The 18,453-nt window shown below is 44.4% G+C and overlaps 1 protein-coding gene across 1 annotated transcript in view; it reads left to right on the top strand.

Moving 5' to 3' along the window:
• The first annotated feature begins 284 nt into the window (after positions 1 to 284).
• Positions 285 to 18,453, top strand: part of LRP12 (LDL receptor related protein 12) — a 206,027-nt gene continuing 187,858 nt past the window's right edge. The window contains 1 exon segment of the mRNA XM_030217957.1: positions 285 to 757. Within this exon segment, the coding sequence (XP_030073817.1) occupies positions 679 to 757 (79 nt within the window). The 5' untranslated portion in view covers positions 285 to 678.

Raw genomic sequence — 18,453 nt, 5'->3', positions numbered from 1 at the left:
TTTTTATTTTGGTTTCTGTATCCACTAAATTCTTGGACGCGTAGGCCGGCTTCTTCTAGAGAAATAACCTACAGCTGTATTGTTTAGATGCACATCCTGTCCATCTGTTCCCAGAGACTGACTGACCCGAAGCCATCTGCTAGTTCTATGAATAAACCGAGACTGACTTGTGACGTCACACGCACCCCAAACAAAGCAGCTGCTTTGCTTTGTTCTCTCTCCCCCTCTCGATTGTGGATATCTATGTTCTCGGCCATCGATTACAGCGGATGCAGAACACAATCGGGTTGGTACTGCGCGAGTCCTAGGCAGCCAAGTGTAATCGATATTATCAGATCGAGCGACGGAAGTGCCAAGCCAACCTATGCTGCTTGGGTATTGTGCTTTGTGCTTCACAGATGAGATGGCGAGCTGCTGGGTGGCAGCGGTGTGTTGTTGATGATTTACCGCGAGGCTACGTGACGGGCGAAGGAGCGCGAGACACACATATCCCCTTTCCCCCACGCTCCCTCAGCACGAGCTGTTATGGTTGCGCAGTTGCGGAGGCGGTAGGGCCAACGGCTGTTTCTGGGAGCTCGTAGGTGGCCGTGGGACAGTGCGAGAGGGAGGAAGTGGCCCTGTCTGCGAGACTCGGACTCCGCTGCCGCCTCCGCCGGGTCTGGCTCCCCGGCAGCGGAGATGGGCCGCAGCCCTCTTCAGGGTTCCTGGTTCGGGCCACCGCTGCTGCTGCTTCTCCTGCTCTTTCCTGGCCTAATGGGTGAGTAGGACCCGTATTTTCCTGGAATCTTTTGGAGAGCAGAGGGTCAGGCCACGACACAAAGACAGGCTGTGAATTGGCAGCAGCGTGGAAGGAGCTCTTGTCTGCTAGCTGTGTGGTACCCTTTGTTGTTGTTGGATGTCCATGGGGAGATATTTTTCCCTAGTCTATGAGGCAGAATTTGCTATGATTTTCTTATTTCAACACTGTAAAACTTTTGAGAAGAGGGGTATCAGAACTGTTGCAATTTTAAATAAAGAGACGGGGGTAAAACCTGGATCCAGTCTATACTTCCTAGAGATAGCGGAACATCTGTTCGGTTGGAGAGAGCAAACAAACCAAGCCCAGGCCCCACACCAATCTCCCAAGTCCCTGATGCTATGTTGGACAGTATATTGGTGGGTCCGTGGCCCTGTGGCTCGCTGTTTTGTTGCTTATGATAACAGCTTACATTGATGTCGTGGAAGAGCTGGCTTTTACTTATGCCCTGCATCGGTTGTGCTCACCTTCCCCAGGCAAACCAGCATTTGAAGCGGAGTGTTGCTCGGTTGTGTTTCCATCTTGCTCTGCACTGCTTTGTTTGGGTTACCTTGCCCCAGGACTGTCTTCCTCCCCCCCCCCCCCCCCCCCCCCCCCACCTCCTGAACGTTAAAAGTCAGATCAGGAGGATTGGGGGTCTCCTACGGATCTGAATTTATTGCTAAGAATCAATCTACTTGGGCTGTTCAGAGGCAGCCCCTGGCAGGGAAAGGAGGGATGGAAGGAATCCCCAGGGCTGAGTGGGTCAGTTTTTTTTTCCTTAAAATTAAGTCAGATCCAACTTATTGTTAAGAAGCAATCTGTCCAAGCCAAGATGCATGCATGCCATGGTGCAAATATCCACCTTAGTGCTGCATCCTTTCGTTCCCTATTACTGCTTTACTTGAAGCTTGGGATGACCCATTTATAATACCTAGAAAATCAATAATTTTCTTTTACACTATGCAACTCTGTCATAGAAAATACTTATTTTATTCAGGCCAATTGGGTTTATATAACAGCTAAGGAGGGTTTGCTGTGGTTGGTGCTTGGACCGGAGACTCTTTGAAATAGACTACCAAAAATGTTATTTAATTACTATTAAGGGGTTTTGTTCCTTTTTTTTTTTTGTGCTTTTAACTTTCTTCAAAGTTTTTATTTCATATTTTCATATGTGTATATATATATATATATATATATATATATATATAGCCATTGCTTTTCCAGATAAATCCCCTTTCTCCCTTTTGCATCATTCCTGCATTTTCAAGATTCTCACACGTGCACCATACACTTACTTGTGGAATACTTCTGTTCCAAATTCTGAATGTTGGCCTCCTGTTCCCATATCTGCGCCCTCTCCATGCATCAGAAGAGAGAACTTGTACCACTCTTTCTTAGGGACTATCTAATCTGATCTATTGTTTGTGTTGTATCTTTGTCATAGCTTAATTTGCAGACAAAAAAGAAGTAGAACTGTGGAACCTGGGAAGGGTGAACCAGGGATAAGAGTAACAGGAGAAGAGAGGCTGGTTTAGGGAGTAGAGTGACTGCTGTGCTCCAGGCTAATTTCCTCCTCTTCCCTTCCCTGCAAGTTTCTTGAAAGGGAGGTGCTAGAGCAGATCACCTCTTTTGCTCTGGAGCCTGAAAATAAGTGGTGAAACTGCATTCCAAGCTATTCCCTCAATCTTTGTATTGTACTGTTTCGGAATCTTGCCAGGTATTTGTAACCTATGTTGGCCATTGTTGGAAACAGGATGCTGGGCTTGATCGACCTTTGGTCTGTCCCAGTATGGCAACGTTTATGTTCTTATGTACGCTTTTTCCCAGTGTTGCACTCGGTATTTCAGTATTAAATTTCTTATCAATTACAAGAGAACAATGTAAATAAATCTTCTCTGGTGGAACTTCAGCTTCTCCCATGTCCTGTAAATCTCCTAGTAAAGAGAGTATTAGATGTCCACTCCACTGTTATCCTTGTAACCATAGGTATAGTTTGGAGGGGTGGGGGAGGGGCACCCCCACATGCTGTTGCTTGAAAGAGGAAGGCCCCAGTCCATTAAAAATTTAAATCCCCTTCCATCTTCTGCCACCACCTCTGATTTCTTCTCTATTCCCTGTACTCATTAATTTAAAACATAGTACCCATACTGGGTCAGATAAATGGTCCATCTCTAGCCCATGGTTTCCAACAGTGCCCAATCCAGGTCACAAGTACCCGGCAGAAATCCTACCAGTTCTACGCTACTCAAGATTTTGTAGATCTCTTGCCTTCAGCCGTCTCTTTTCCAAGCTGAAGTCTTTTATCTTGCTGCACCATATGCCTGGAATGGACTTCCTGAGCCGGTACGTCAAGCTCCATCTCTGGCCATCTTCAAATCTAAGCTAAAAGCCTACATTTTTGATGCTGCTTTTAACTCCTAACCCTTATTCACTTGTTCAGAACCCTTATTTTATCATCCTCACTTTAATATTCCCTTTTCTCTTGTTTGTCCTGTTTGTCTGTCCTAATTAGATTGTAAGCTCTGTCGAGCAGGGACTGTCTCTTCATGTTCAAGTGTACAGTGCTGCGTACGTCTAGTATCGCTATAGAAATGATAAGTAGTAGTAGTCTTAACCTCTTCAGACGTTCCATCCCCTTTATCATTTCAAACCTCTCTTTATTCTGGGGCTCCTTTTTCGACAAGCAGCGACAGTAAAATTAAAAGCAGTAATGAACATCATGGATCCTTTGTGTCCTGCCTTGGGGGCAGGATGCAGCAGAGGTACGAAGGCTCCAGTAATAGTTAACGGTTTTTAATTTTTTTTATTACTGCCTTGAGAAAGGGCCTCAGCATGACGTGATGTTTGAAAAGAGAAGTTGGTGGGCGAGTTGGGGAGGAAGAAGAGGGAGACATACTAGACCTAGTAGAGGGCAGAATGAACCAAAGGAGGAAGAGAGTACTGGGAGATGGAAGAAAAAGGAGAGAGAGTGATCTATGGGGAAAGTGAGAGAGAATGACTTGAGTGCTGGGAAGGCTGGAGCCAGGAGAGTGAGTGCTGGGAAAGATGGCAAGAGAGAGAATATGTGTCAGAAGGAATGACTGAAAGAGAGAGAATGAGGGAAGGATGGGGAGAGGGATAGAAGGTGCAAGAAAGAGAGATGGTTAAAGGAGAGAAGTGAGAGGAAGAAAAACTGAGAGAAGGGTAATGAGGAAAGATGAGTGTCAAGGAGTTGAATTGTAGAGAGAAGTAAGAAGGGAGAGGGTGGTGTTGAGGGATGGAGAAAGAGAGGAAAGATGTGGGGAAGGCTGAGCGGGGAGAAGAGGAGCAGAGAGGAGAATAGAAGAATATAGATAGGATAAGGAATACAGAAGAAACAGGGAAAACAAAAGAAATGTCATCTTTCTTTTGCTTATGTTCTAGGTTCCAGCATGACGGAATAATCTAGAGGAAATGCTGAGAATAGAATGAGTAACAAGGAAAATCTTAAGAAATCAAACAGAAGAGGAAATGTGGACAAAGATAAAATGAATTAATAGGGAAAAGTTTGAAAAATGAAAATTAACCTAAACAAAATAATAAAAGAAAATCAGCATATAGAAAGACAGCAAGAATATATTACGAAATGCAAAATTTTGAAAACATGGTATTGTGATGTTCATTTTCAAAACACTTAGACTTATAAAGTTCCATAGTTATCTATGGAACTTTTAAGTGCTTTGAAAATGAGCCCCTGTATCATCTTGCTGCATCTATGACGAGCAGGTGGGAAGGTTGAAGCTGGTGGAGGCAGGCTTGCGAAAAGGAGGTGGAATGTAAGCAATTGTGAGTGTAAGAGAGGATGAGTGTTGTTGGAGAGGGGGGGGGGGGGAGAAAGATAACAATCTGAGGGTGCCTGTGCTTGTAACTCTTTTACCATATTGATAGCTTTTTCCATAATTCATTTTGAGGAGGATGTTCCAAGGAAAAAACCTATTAAATACACTCATCGATTTTTGCGTTTTGAATTGCATTTATTGGCCTTTGCCTCTGGCATTCCCTACGGGTTCAAGTGGTCAAACCCCTCCTATTGGGTGTAGCCTCGCATTGCTATATGAGTGGTCACTGAGCATGCAAGGACTGCTTCCCTTGCCAGAAAGGTTGGATCCATTCCCCCCCCCCCCCCCCAATTCAGGATCCAGGTGCCTTTGGCCCCAGACCTGCTGGATACACCAGGATCAGACAGCAATTCCTTCTATGTTAAAAGTAACCAGTCCTGCAGTGATCCTCCAAAGCTTACCAGTTCTGCAGTGTTTCTCACCAGAAAGATTGAAGGTACTTCGCTTCTGCAATAGCTAATAAACCAACATCTATTTTCATCCTGCTTTATTGGCCACCTCTGTTGTAGATCACTTCTCATGTTGTCTAGTCTTTCCGAATGTCCTCTCCTGCAAATCTTCATGTTGTCCACAAAAAGGCAAACTTCTCCTTCTAACCCAGTGCTTCTCAACCCAGTCCTCGCGGTACACACAGACTGTCAGGTTTTTAGGATAACCACAAGGTATATGCAATAGATAACCACAACAAATATGCAGGAGATAGAGTATCTTGAAAATCCAACTGGCTGGTGTGAAAGATCCATGCCGCTCTACCTTGGAGACTCCAGCTAGGGAGCAGTATTCATGTCCAACCTCATAGCCACATTGTAATCCACAGGGCCGGACTTCAGGTAATCACAGCTCCAAAAGACAATCAGCAAGTTTTTATTTCCTTGGAGTTCACAGTTCAGCAGTTCCAAACAAAACAGGAATCCAAAACACAGCCCCACTGTTTTCCCTTCTCAGGGCATAAGCACAGCCGGGGTGAAAGCAACATAAACCCCACTGCTTCCAGAACTCGGTTTGTTCCACCTTAAACAGTCCTACAGTTCAGTGCTCCCTTCCCCCCCTCTGGGGAGAGAGCGTCTGCAGGCTACAAAGAAAGACACCACTGCTACCTGTCTTCTCCAGGTGCACTGGCAAACAGTGCCAACAACAAAAAAAAAAAACAGCTTCCTTTTTGCTAGGAACAGTTCACACAGGGGGAAACAACAATCCCTCCTCAAAACAACACACTTTTTGTACTCTGAACAGTTCAGTAATCCACAGTTCAAAAAACAGCCTGAACTCTCTCTGGGGAGATGCAAAGGATCCCACCCTTTCTGGGTCACACCTTCAATATCACTGACCCTTCTCCCGCATGATCCTTCTTCTTTCCCCTTTCAGCCCAGCTGCCATACCACGAGGTTACCTGCTTTCTCAGCTTTTTCCCCAATGATTGGGCCCAGGCTGCTATATCCATTGGCTCCTCCACTCTCACTCTTTCCTCGGCCTCTTGCCACTCCATGGGTTCCTCGTCCCACCCACTCTTCAGCTGTTCCTCCTTTTCCTGATTACTCTCGGGAGACAACTCCCTAGCCTTGTCTAGGTTCTCCCCTGGAGGCTGCTGGGGGAAATAGTTTCTGTACCAGGGTTTTCCCCGGGGCTGCTGGGTAGTGTAGTCTTTCTCCCCCCTCCATTTCCCCGAGGGGAGAAACCCTTTTCTTTTCTCTCTCTGGGGAAGCAGCAAGGGCAAGGCTCTGTTCTTTCTCCCTTTTCTCTTGACCCTCCTCTTCCACTTCCATTTTATCCACCCCCTCGCCCTCCTTTTCACACTGGGTGTACCCCAAGAAGATAACAATATTCTAACCCTTCTGTAGTGTTGCTCACAAAGAATAGAATCAGTCCCAGTACTGATACCTTAGGCACTCCACTAACCTTCATTTTTTTTCTTCTGAATGATTTCTATTTACCACCACCCTCTGTCATCTCTCAGTCAACAAGTTTCTAGTCCAGTTCACTACTTTGGCTTCTTAAATTCAGCCTGCTCAGCTCATTAATGAGCCTCCTGTGAGGAACCGTGTCAAAGGCTTTGCTGAAATTCAAGTAGACTATACCCAGCACATATCCCCAATCCAATTCTCTGGTCATCCCGTCAAAGAAGTCAATCAGATCAATTTGGCGTTATCTTCCTATGGTAAAAACCATATTGTCTTGGATCTTGCAACCTGTTGGATGCTAGAAGGTTCATTATATATCTTTTTCTTTAGCAGCACCTCCATTACTTTTCCAATTACTGGTGAGGCTTACTAAACTGTAGTTTCCTACTACTTTATCACCAGTTTGTGAAGAGGGACCGCATCCACTCTTTTCCAGTCTGTGGAACATCTCCCATCTTCAAAAATGTATTATATTTTTAAGAGGACCTGCCAGAACCTCTCTGAGTTCCGTCAGGATCCTGGGATACAGCCCTGTGATTTTATCCACTTTTAGTTTTTCAAGTTGTTCATAAACACTATATATCTTTGTCAGCTGATCACCATTCTTTTCCAGAATTTTTCTCCTTAAACACAGTGTAGAAGTATTTGTCTACCATGTCCACTCTTCTGTCATCACTCTCTACACAGTGATTCTCAACATCTTTCAGCATTAGAATTCCATTTCTAGCATTCTTTCTTTCCCTGATGTACCTGAAAAAAGTCTTGCCACGTATCTTTATATCTCTATCCATTTTTCTTTCTTTTGCCAGCTGTATTTTTTCTTTGAGTTTTATCTGGTGGTATTTTTCTGCATCCCTATTATGTTTTTCTGTATTTTATTAATGCTGTCTCTTGCCTTTATTTTTGCAGTCACTTGTTTGGAAACTATATCAGTTCCTCTTCTTCCTGCTTTTATTTACTACCTTACATAAATATCTGTTGTAATTTTTATAACTCCTTTCAGCTTGGTCCACTGTCTTTCCACTTCTCTTATGTTCTGCCGTTTGGCTCACTTCTCCACAAGGACGTAAGAATCCTGTTTTGATTTAAAGTGCATTTTGTTCCTCACTAACTAAAAACGAAGTGGCGCAGAAGAACAGAAGGCATGCGATAGTGCCGGGGTAGGGGAGATTTAAAGTTGGGTGAAACTGCTTTACCTTTAGCTGCAGTACCCATAGTACAGGTTGTAATTACAGGCTTTGGAGTGTTTTCAACTTTAATAAGCTTGAAATTCCTTCAAGTACCCAAACATCCTACTTTCATTCAGCAAATTCAGGATGAATTTGAGCTCTTTTGAAAAGCGTGCAGGAGGGACGGTACGTTGTGAGAGTGATTCTTGTTTGTTGACTATACTGTCACTGCTATCTTCTTGAAGACTACTTCTAAAATGGGCAGTGTTTCTCGTCATAAAGTGTATGGGGACAGACTTAAAGATCTCAATATGTATACTTTTGAAGAAAAGATGGAGATATATCTTGGAGATATTTAAATGTCTATCATAAATGCAAAAGAGATCGGCCTTTTTCAGTAGAAAGGAAGCTCTAGAACCAGGGAGCATAGGATGAAGGTGAAAGGAGATGCAGGGATGTACTTGGGAGTAATGTAAGGAAAAGCTTCCTTATGGAAATGGTGATGGATCAACTTCTCAGTGGAGGTGGTGGACGAGAGAACATCTGAGAGAGATCCCTTAGAGATACTATGTACTTGTTGGTATGGGTGAGCACACAGGATACACTATGGGGCTCATTTTCAAGAGTTCAATAGGTTACTATCCAGCTTATTTTCGAAGGAAATCGCCGGCTATCTTCCGACACAAATCGGAAGATGGCCGGCGATCTCCTGAACCCGACCAGATTGGTATAATCGAAAGCCGATTTTGGCCGGCGCCAACTGCGTTCCATCGCAGAGCCGGCCAAACTTCAAGGGGGCGTGTCGGTAGGGTAGCGAAGACGGGACGGGGGCGTGCTCACGAGATGGCTGGCTTCGCCCGATAATGGAAAAAGAAAGCCGGCCCTGACGAGCATTTCGCCGGCTTCACTTGGTCCCTTTTTTTTTTCAGGACCAAGCTTCAAAAAAGGTGCCCCAACTGACCAAATGACCACTGGAGGGAATTGGGGATGACCTCCCCTTACTCCCCTAGTGGTCACCAACCCCCTCCCACTCCCCCCCCCCCCCAAAAAAAAAAAAAAAAATATATATATATATTTTTGCCAGCCTCAAATGTCATGCCCAGCTCCCTGACAGCAGTATGCAGGTCCCTGGAGCGGTATTTAGTGGGTGCAGTGCACTTCAGGCAGGTGGACCCAGGCCCATCCCCCCCTACCTGTTACACTTGTGGTGGTAAATGTTAAGCCCTCCAAAACCCACTGTACCCACATGTAGGTGCCCCCCTGTATCCCTAAGGGCTATGGTAGTGGTGTACAGTTGTGGAGAGTGGGGATTTGGGGGCTCAGCACCCAAGGTACGGGAGCTATGCACCTGGGAGCTATTTTTGAAGTCCACTGCAGTGTCCCCTAGGGTGCCCGGTTGGTGTCCTGGCATGTGAGGGGGACCAGTGCACTACAAATGCTGGTTCCTCCCACGACCAAATGCCTTGGATTTGGCCGGGTTTGAGATTGCCAGCATTAGTTTCCATTATTGGCAAAAACCCATGCCGGCCATCTCTGACATTTGGCCGGCCCCAACCGTATTATCGAAACGAAAGATGGCCGGCCATCTTTTTCGATATTACGGTTTGGGACTGCTCTTTGCGGTGCCGGCCAAATAGATGGCCGGCGCCGTTCGATTATGCCCCTCCATGTAACTTTATAAGTCTAAATGCTTTGAAAATACACCTCTGTATATTCTTTATCTGCTGTCATTTTCTGTTGTGTGATTCTACATTAATTTGATAAAAATGTATACTTTCAAGACTGGAGTGCACCATACATCCTCCTCTCCTCCACCCTATATGCTTCTCAACCCAGTTTTCGGGGCACACTAAACCAGTTAGATTTGCATGTACCGCCTCCTCAGTATGCAAATCTATTTCATGCCTATTTATGTGAATATCCTGAAAACCTGATTGGCCGGGGGTGCCCTGAGGATTGGGTTGAGAAGCACTGTCCTAAATCATACACTGACAAAACAGTAATGGAACGGTTTCCATATGGAAACCTGCTGCTGCAGAAAATAAAAACAGGCCCAGAAGTCCCCAGATCCTCCAGATTTGACTTTATTTCTGAAAAGAAAACCATACATAGCCTCCCTCCTTCCATTATCCATGCACTCAACAAAATTGAAAAGTTTCATATCCGTAGGCACATGGTCAGCGAGGAAGAGAAATAGAGCAGTGCTTTTGCCTCTCCAGAGTGGCCTTTAAGCACAGCAGGAACAGCTGCAAGCATCTGTATGTTTACCTATTCCAACAATGGAAAAAAGTAAAAGTTGGAATTGATTTAAGGTAGAACTGCTTAGATCTGGTTTTACCCAGTCCCCCATTATTGCAGTGAAGCTGACTGGTTTCCTGAAGTGTATGATGGGGCTTTCCAAAGCTGTCCTTTGGACCCCACAGCCAGTGTGGGTTTCAGGATTTTCACAATGAATATGCATATGTTGGGTTCTCTAATCAAGCAGATCTATCTCAAGAATATTCATTGAGGAGAGCTAAAAAGCAAACTGGCTGTGTTGTCCCCTGGACAGGTCTCCTCTAATTGTTAAGAAACATCATGCCTGGGGCTGTTCATAGGTGATCTGTGGCAGGGGAGGGAACAAAGTTTTTAGGCTGCTTGTATCCCTTCCCAAATTAGCATGAACCAGCCATTCTCAACTGGGAGGGGTAAAAGAAACCAAAGCTACATGCATATGAGAAAGTTAGTTAATTTTATTCACTTACCAAATACAATAGTTTCTCATGAGAGCTCACAGTTACATAACAAGATGTTTTCTGTCTGCATCTCCGAAATATTATTCTAATTCACCTGCTTATATTGTTTGTTTCAGACAATGATTTACAAGACTTTTTCTGCAAACTATCCTTCTCACAAATTATCTGATTTCCAGCATCTGGTTTCCTTAAGCTGTTAGACAATATTTTTGTTTGTTTATACTAGTTTCTTTCCCAGGCCTGCTTGCCCCCTAAGGGTATCATAATAGGCCATAAATTCCAGAGTCATGCAGGCTCATCAATATCTGATAGATTCCAGAGTCATACAGACTTATCAATCTCTGGCCTTTTAACCCATTCCATAGTGCATAACTTGTGCTCATAATTCTACATCTCCCCCACCTTGAAGGCCTTGTAATAAGGACTTCATTTATATTAGGTTTGTGACCCTGGTGTTACAGAAAACATAAACCACAGCCTAGTCCTGTACCTAGGACCTGTGTCTCGCCTTTATTTCGTTAACTTATTCTACATATTCTGTGTTAGTGCTCTGGCCGCAGGCTGGCTTAGGTTACAGGCCACTCAGATTCCCTTAGCAGGATGAGAATCCAGTTCCTGTCTGACCCGTTATTGCCATACGACCTCATGAGCACTAAAGGGTGATTTCAGTTTCCTGCATAAGTGTTAATGTTAGGGAGTAAGTGTGAGTCACAATTCATACCAACTGTATAGTATTGGGTTATATATAACAAGACAAGGTGTTTATACTGATATATATATTGCCCTTCTTTAACCTTCCCTGGGCCTTATGTTTCCCCATCTGAATAATCCTAGAGGAGGATAATGATGCAGAATAAAAGAAATCACAAGAAATGTAAACATTATCTTCAACATTTTAAACCTCTGTGTCCATATGTAGTCTTTCATATAGAATATATTCATGTCCCATGGGTTCTTTCTTACTTAAAGCAGTTTCAATTAATTGTTGCACTAAATTCCTAATGCAAGATATTACACAACAGCCATGAAGTACAAATACAGCAATAACAATTATCATTGTAGTTAAACTAGATACTATACAAGTGTTCCATTTCCCAAAAATATTGTCCATCCACCCAGTCCAGGTGGTGTCTATACCAGAATTCTCAGCAAGCTCATCAGCTAAGGTAACAAGTCCTTGCAAGGCCTTAGTTATAGTCCCATCAGGTGCAGTGTTATTAGGAATACATGTACAACATTGACCTCTTAACATAATACAAACTCCTTGTCATCAAGCAGATGAATCCATTACGAGTGGGTTGTGTCCATCAACCAGCAGGGGGAGATAGAGAGCACTGAAAAACCATAGTGCCTCATGGCCAGCTAGCTCCATCTGCCTCTTCAGTATTCTCTGTCTCCCCAGCAGGGTGGTTGTAGCTTGTTCAAGCTCCTTCAGAAAAACTGCCTGGGGTGGCTCCTGTGCTTTTGCCAGTTGTAGCAGGGGTGTTGTGGCTAATGGTGCCCACTTTAAAGGCAAATAGCTTAGCCCTTTCCCTGCCTTACCCGACCCCCGATGTGGAAGTAGACAAATAGGCAAGCCCTGTCCCTATCTTTGCCCACGCTGTGGATGCAGGCACATAGGTTCACCCTTTCCCTGCCTTTCCCACGCTACTGATCCTCCGGAGTTGGAAATTTGCCTCTTTCGCTGTTGCCTCAAACTTTCCTCACAGCGTTAAAAAAAAAAGTTGCGTCGCGCTTTGGCGCTGCGATCCCAGAAAAGAGGTTTTCTTCTGATTCTGCAGCGTGACTGGAGCTCGGAGACTCGGTCTAGTGAGGTAAGAGCATTTTGTAGCTCCTCCGGGGAGGGCCCGTGTTCGGGACGATTTTGGCGCGAATCCACCATTTTGAATTTCCGCCATTTTCGGCGATGGCTGCTGAGAAAGTAAAGTGCTGTTCCGTTTGTGGCAAGCGCAGATCTGCAGCTGGGCTCTGTAAGGCATGCTTTTCAGACGGTAGAGCCGGCCCGAGCATGGCGAGCGATGTTCCTTCCCACTCTGTGGAGCTGGCAGCGGGCGCCATTTTGGAACATTATGGCGCGACCCCCGCTGAAGCGGAGGTGTTTGAGCCTGGAGGGGCGCCCCGTGTAGAGGCTAATAAAAGAGCTGTTTCCCCTGGACTGGAACCGGGAGGCCAGGGTGAGCCATTTTCCCCTGAATTTGTGTTATTGCTGCATAATGCATACATGTTAAAAAGAGCTCTTCCGCAGGGGTCCTCTGCGGCCCTGCTTTCTGTATCCCCTCCAGTGGAGTTTGGCCTTGGATTACCGTCAGGCACGTTTTCCCCTGACAGATGGCCGCAAGACAAGCGCAGAAGGGTGGATACCCCTTTAGAGAGTGGCGCACACCCCCCCCCCCCCGGGGTCGGGATGTGAGGACTCTGAGGGGTCTGGCAGGCCTTCGTGGTCTGGAGAGCCAGAAAAAGGTGCAGGATTGCCACCGGATCCAGATGATCCTTCCGCGGTGAGGATTTTCCACCGCGATGAGCTGCCAACGCTTATTACTGATGCCTTGCAGGTCCTCTCTATAGAAGACCCTGGGAGTGATGAGACCTCCTCCGGTAATCCGAGGATGGTAAGTACTAAGAAGCCTTCTCGAGCCTTTCCTTTGCATGACTCCATCCAAGAGCTTATAACGGCTCAATGGGCGACCATCTGTTCCGGTATCGGTGGTGCTTGCGCCGTCGGTACCGTTGAGAGATGCGGCGGTTGGTTCCCCGCCTGTGGTGCAGACTGCGACGCCGGTATAAGCTGCCGTTTCAGAAGAGTATTTCAGAGAAGCAGCTTCAGTGAACAGCTTTTTATGTTACTGAATTAATCTCTCATGAGAAACTATTGTATTTGTATTGGTAAGTGAATAAAATATACTTTCTCATAGGCACTTAGCATTGGTTTCTTTTACCCCTCCCAGTTGAGAATGGCTGGTTCATGCTAATTTGGGAAGGGATACAAGCAGCCTAAAAACACACAGTGGAGGACAGAGGTCCTCAAGGTATAAGTGACCTCCACCTTCCTGCATCTACCAGTCCCAACAGGGCTCTCGCTCTCTTCCAAGACGTCCCAACCTGAGTCTTAGACAAAATCAGTGATAGCAAGAACATAAAGGAATTTCAGCTATCTATTTTGGATGGCCTTCCTGTAGAGATAAGCTGAACATTTGCAAGCAAATGATATCTTACTCAGACTATTTTGAGAACACTTCTTCAGTCGGCAGATGAGCCTTTAAATTGCCCTTCGAGAGTATCGGGGTTAAATACTTACAAATAACTGCCTTCCCTCTTGAAGGCCAATGTGGTTGAGCCCATTTCACCACAGGAAAGAGGGCAGGGATTTTTTTTCCAAGTATTTCCTAATCTCACAAGAAGACCACCTGCTCCTAGACCTGAATAAATTCCTCACAAAACGAAAGTTCAGAATGGCTTCCTTAGGTGCTTTTCTTCCTTCTTTTCAGAGGAGACTGTGTTGTCTGGATCTAGAGGATTCCTACACTCAAATTCAGAAACATCTTAGGCCACAGGAAGTATCTGTGATTCATCATAGGGAAACACCACTACCAATACTGTGTACTGACATTTGGCCTCATATCAGCACTGTGGGTGTTCAACAGAAACAGCATCGCAACATGTCTACACAGACTGGGAGTGCAGATATTTCTCTGTTTGAATGATTACAACTCAGCAATGTGCAGAAAGATCTGTTTAGTCAATCATTCGGGTGTTGGAGTTAAAAAGGTTTGTCATAAATTATCCCAAGTCACATCTAGAGCCATCACAGAAATTGGAATTCATAGGGGCTTTGCTAGATAGGATTCAAGCAACTGCCTTTCTTCCTCAGCAGAAGATAACCAACTTAATTTCCTCTGTGGAGGAAATACAGAAAAGTCAGTAAGTATCAGTTGATCAAATGTTATGGATGCTAGGCCACATGGTATCAATGGTTCACATCTCTCCCATAGCATGCCTCCCTTTGAGGAATCTCCAGGATGTCACAAGTACTCTTCTGAGACATCTGTCCTTAATCCAGTTTGCAAAAGCAATACCCTTCTAAATGCCTCTGGCTCAAGAAACTGTAATGACAGATGCATCCAAACTGGGCTGGAGAACTCACTAGATCGGCTTTGCACCCAGGGTGTATGTATGGTCTACTAACGAAAGACTTCATCCTAAAAAAACTGCATAAAGGTAAGAGCTATTTGGAATGCTCTAAAAGTTGTCCAATTAGGTATTCCTGATACAAACAGACAATCAGGTGACCATGAATGACATAAACAGGGAGGGGTAAAGGTCCTACTTCCTGGGTTGGGAAAACATCAGAGTGTAGAAATGGACCATTTCTCATGGGATATGCATCAGTGCTACATATTTGGCAGTCAATGACTATGTCCTTGCAGACATATGACCTCACGAGTGGATGCTGTACAATGCTGCTGTCCATGGAATCTTTCGGAACTGTGGCTCCATCTTCATATCTTTTTGCCACTCCATTCAACAAGAAGGTATCTCAATTTTGCTCCTGGATAGAGTTGCAAGGCAAGCTAGTCTCGGGTGCCTTCCTCCTACACTGGGGAGAGGGCCTTCTGTACATGTATCCTCCAGCACCTCTCATAGCAAAAACCATTCTGAAGCTCAAGCAGGACAGAGGAACCATGATACTCATAGCCCCTTATCAGCCAAGACAAATGTAATTCCAACTTCTGTTGGACCTTTCCATCAGAAGTCGTATATCACTGGAACATTTTTCCAACACTGATCACACAAGAGCTGTGCACTTGGTTGCATCCCACCATAAAGCTCATCCTCACAACTTGGTTGTTGAAAGGTTAACATGGTCTTCCCTGAACTTGTCTGACAGTGTATCATAGGCATTGCTAGCTACCAGAAAGGGTGCCACTGAGAAGACATACAGTTTTTAATAGGTTTGTCATCTAATGTCAGGGACAGGGTAAAGCCATAGATGTCTTCAGTTGCCCTAAACAAAAACTCCTTGAATACCTTCAACATTTCTCAGAGGTGGGTCTCAAGACCAACACTGTAAAGGTTCACCTTGGTGCAGTTAGAGTATATTTTTATTGGGTAGAGTGTTAACCTATCTCTGTATAGCCTTTAGTTGTTTGCTTTATGCAGGACCTGCATTTTATGAAACTTTCCATCAAGCCACACAATATCATTTTCTTACCCAGTTGATGAGAGCTTCTTTTGAGAAAAAAGCTGCCATTTGAAGTACCTGACTTGGAAAGTCTTATTTTGGTGGTGAGCTCCAGGACCTAGTAACTGATCCACCATATACTAAGTTTTTAAATAATAGAGTGATATGTACTCCCATCTGATGTTTTGTGTTGGAATTCCAACGTATCCAGCCAATAGTCCTTCCAACCTTTTTCCTAAACCACATGCCCATAAAGGTGATAGTTCACGTCACACTTTTGACATCAGGGAGAGCTTTGGCCTTCTTTCTGGAGCGGACTAAATAAACCCCATAGAAAATCCACCAAACTTTATTTCTTTTGACCCAAACAGGATTGGGGCTGCCATCAGCAAATACATACTTTTCTAGTAGGCTAGCGGACTGCATGTCTTTCATTTATGCACAGGCTAGACTGACTCTCGAAGATTATGTCATAGCTCATAATGCCAAAGCTATGGCTGCATCAATAACCCATATGAGGGCAACCTCCAGATTTGCAGAGCTACCACATGGACTTCTGTCTATATATTCACATACCTCAATTGCTTATATCAGGACTGGTGATGCAATGGGAAGTTAGACCCAGAGAATGACATGGGGACGGATCCCATGGGGACGGGGACAAACTTTGTCCACATGCCATTTTCTACTTTGAAGCCTGTTAACGAACTGGATTGTTTATTTATGTTTGAGTGATGCAGATGGCCATATTTTGACTTTTTGGAAAAACAAGGAAACATGCTGGCAACAACTAGCAAAATTTGCATGAGGGATCCTGTATATTCCTTCTACCAGCATATCTTCTAAGAAGACAACTCTATTGCAGGAAGGACTATGAAAGACAAGAAAGCTAGACTGAATCTTGAGATTGTTGGCGACATTGTTTCATAGGGCATATTTCTCCCCTACCAGGGCCTACAGAACAGGTTGTATTTTGTACCCCTGGACATTTTAACAGGGTAGATTAGGATTCCTTGGGGTAGTAGAAGTCAGCTGTTGGGGTTTGAAGGGTGGGGAGAGGTTATTATAATTGCTTGTTGTTATTATTGTTTTCTATTTGTGATTTATAAACAACAGTTGCACAGCATATTGTTCCTTTTTATACTTTAATAAAAAGATTTAAGTATAAAATCATAAGTGTTCAAGGCTTCTGCAGATGAGGACAGAGCCCATGGGGATGGGGATGGGACAGGGACAGAACCTGCAGGGGACGGAGACAGGACCTCAGGAACAGGCTGGGGATGGGGACGGAGACAGAACCCACGGGGATGGGGACAAACTGTCCCTGTGTCATTCTGTAGTTGTGCCAGACAGACCTCCAGGATCCATTTGGGGTTTAGAATCAAACTCCATCCTCCCTTGGCCCTTCTCTTTCACTTTGCCTCCCCCCCCCCCACCCCAAATAAAAAATTCCATGTATGAGGATTCACAGTCCTGCTTGTCCTCGGAAGAAACAGATATTTACCTTTAGCACTTGTTCTTCAAGGAAAGCAGGACTTGAATCCATCCTCCCTTGGCCCTTCTCTTTCACTTTGCCTTCCCCCCATCCCACCCCAAATAAAAAATTCCATGTATGAGGATTCACAGGCCTGCTTGTCCTCGGAAGAAACAGATATTTACCTTTAGCACTTGTTCTTCAAGGAAAGCAGGACTTGAATCCATCCTCCCTTGGCCCTTCTCTTTCACTTTGCCTTCCCCCCACCCCACCCCAAATAAAAAATTCCATGTATGAGGATTCACAGGCCTGCTTGTCCTCGGAAGAAACAGATATTTACCTTTAGCACTTGTTCTTCATGGAAACAGGGCTTGAATCCTCACAACCATCCCGCTTCCCCAAACAGCTGTATTCTAGTATCTAGTATCAGATTGAGGATTCAGCTCCCGTTGTCCTCAGAGAACATCTGCTGCAGGTTAGTACTATAACTTTGTTTTCTGTTCCTCTTGGTTTGGTTTTCTTTATTTTCACAAAAGTAATTAATTTGTATTTCCTGAAAACCCATGGGAGTCCAGAGCCCATCACTGTTCATTATAATATGCACAGTTCTAGCTTAAAAATAAAGTGTTGGTGGAGGGGACTGGGATTCAAAAAGTGTGAGAGAGGATGGAAGAGAGTGGTGGCACATGGTGAGGGGGTTTGAGAGACTTGGAGGTACTAGGTGGAGGGAGGTTGACATAGAGCAAGGGAGGTTGAAAGAGAGGATATTGTGGACCTGATGTCATTTGCAGACTGCAGCATCACAGCCCTGCATGGCAAGATATTTGCTCTCATTCAACCACTTTGGAGCCAGAGTGGCCCTTGCTTAAAAATTAGTGAAGACCACTGGTTTACACTTTTAAAGTATATGTGGATCTCATAGTGCAAATCTTCTGTTTTGGTCTGTGTAGCTGGAAATCCTTGCTTGGAAGATTTTCCTCACTGCATAAGAAAAGACACAATGCATTTGAAGAGGAAGGACATAGACAAACCTGAATTGACAGCTATATCATTTTCTATGCAAAACAGCACAGAAATATTGGGAATAGAAGGACACGCCAGTAAGTTGGTTATACCTTAAATAAATTGTTTCTTTTCTGAGTTTTTATTTTTTTAGTAATTTATGAATAGTACTTTCCGTTGCTTCTTAAAGTTATTTACTCATATAAGAAAAAACCATCAGAAAGCAGCTGATATATAGAGTATGATTTTTTGTTGTTGTTTTCCAAAATGGTTAGTGTTGGAGAATCTTCTTGAAAAAAAACTAACAGTTGCATAAATCCAAGTTCATAAACCACACAAAACAAGCCATGCACCCCTCCCA

The sequence above is a fragment of the Microcaecilia unicolor genome, chromosome 1, assembly GCF_901765095.1.
Source record: "Microcaecilia unicolor chromosome 1, aMicUni1.1, whole genome shotgun sequence".
In the NCBI taxonomy this organism is placed as follows: domain Eukaryota; kingdom Metazoa; phylum Chordata; class Amphibia; order Gymnophiona; family Siphonopidae; genus Microcaecilia; species Microcaecilia unicolor.
The sequence above is the reverse complement of the archived record's forward strand: the minus strand, read 5'-3'. Positions and strand labels throughout refer to the sequence as shown.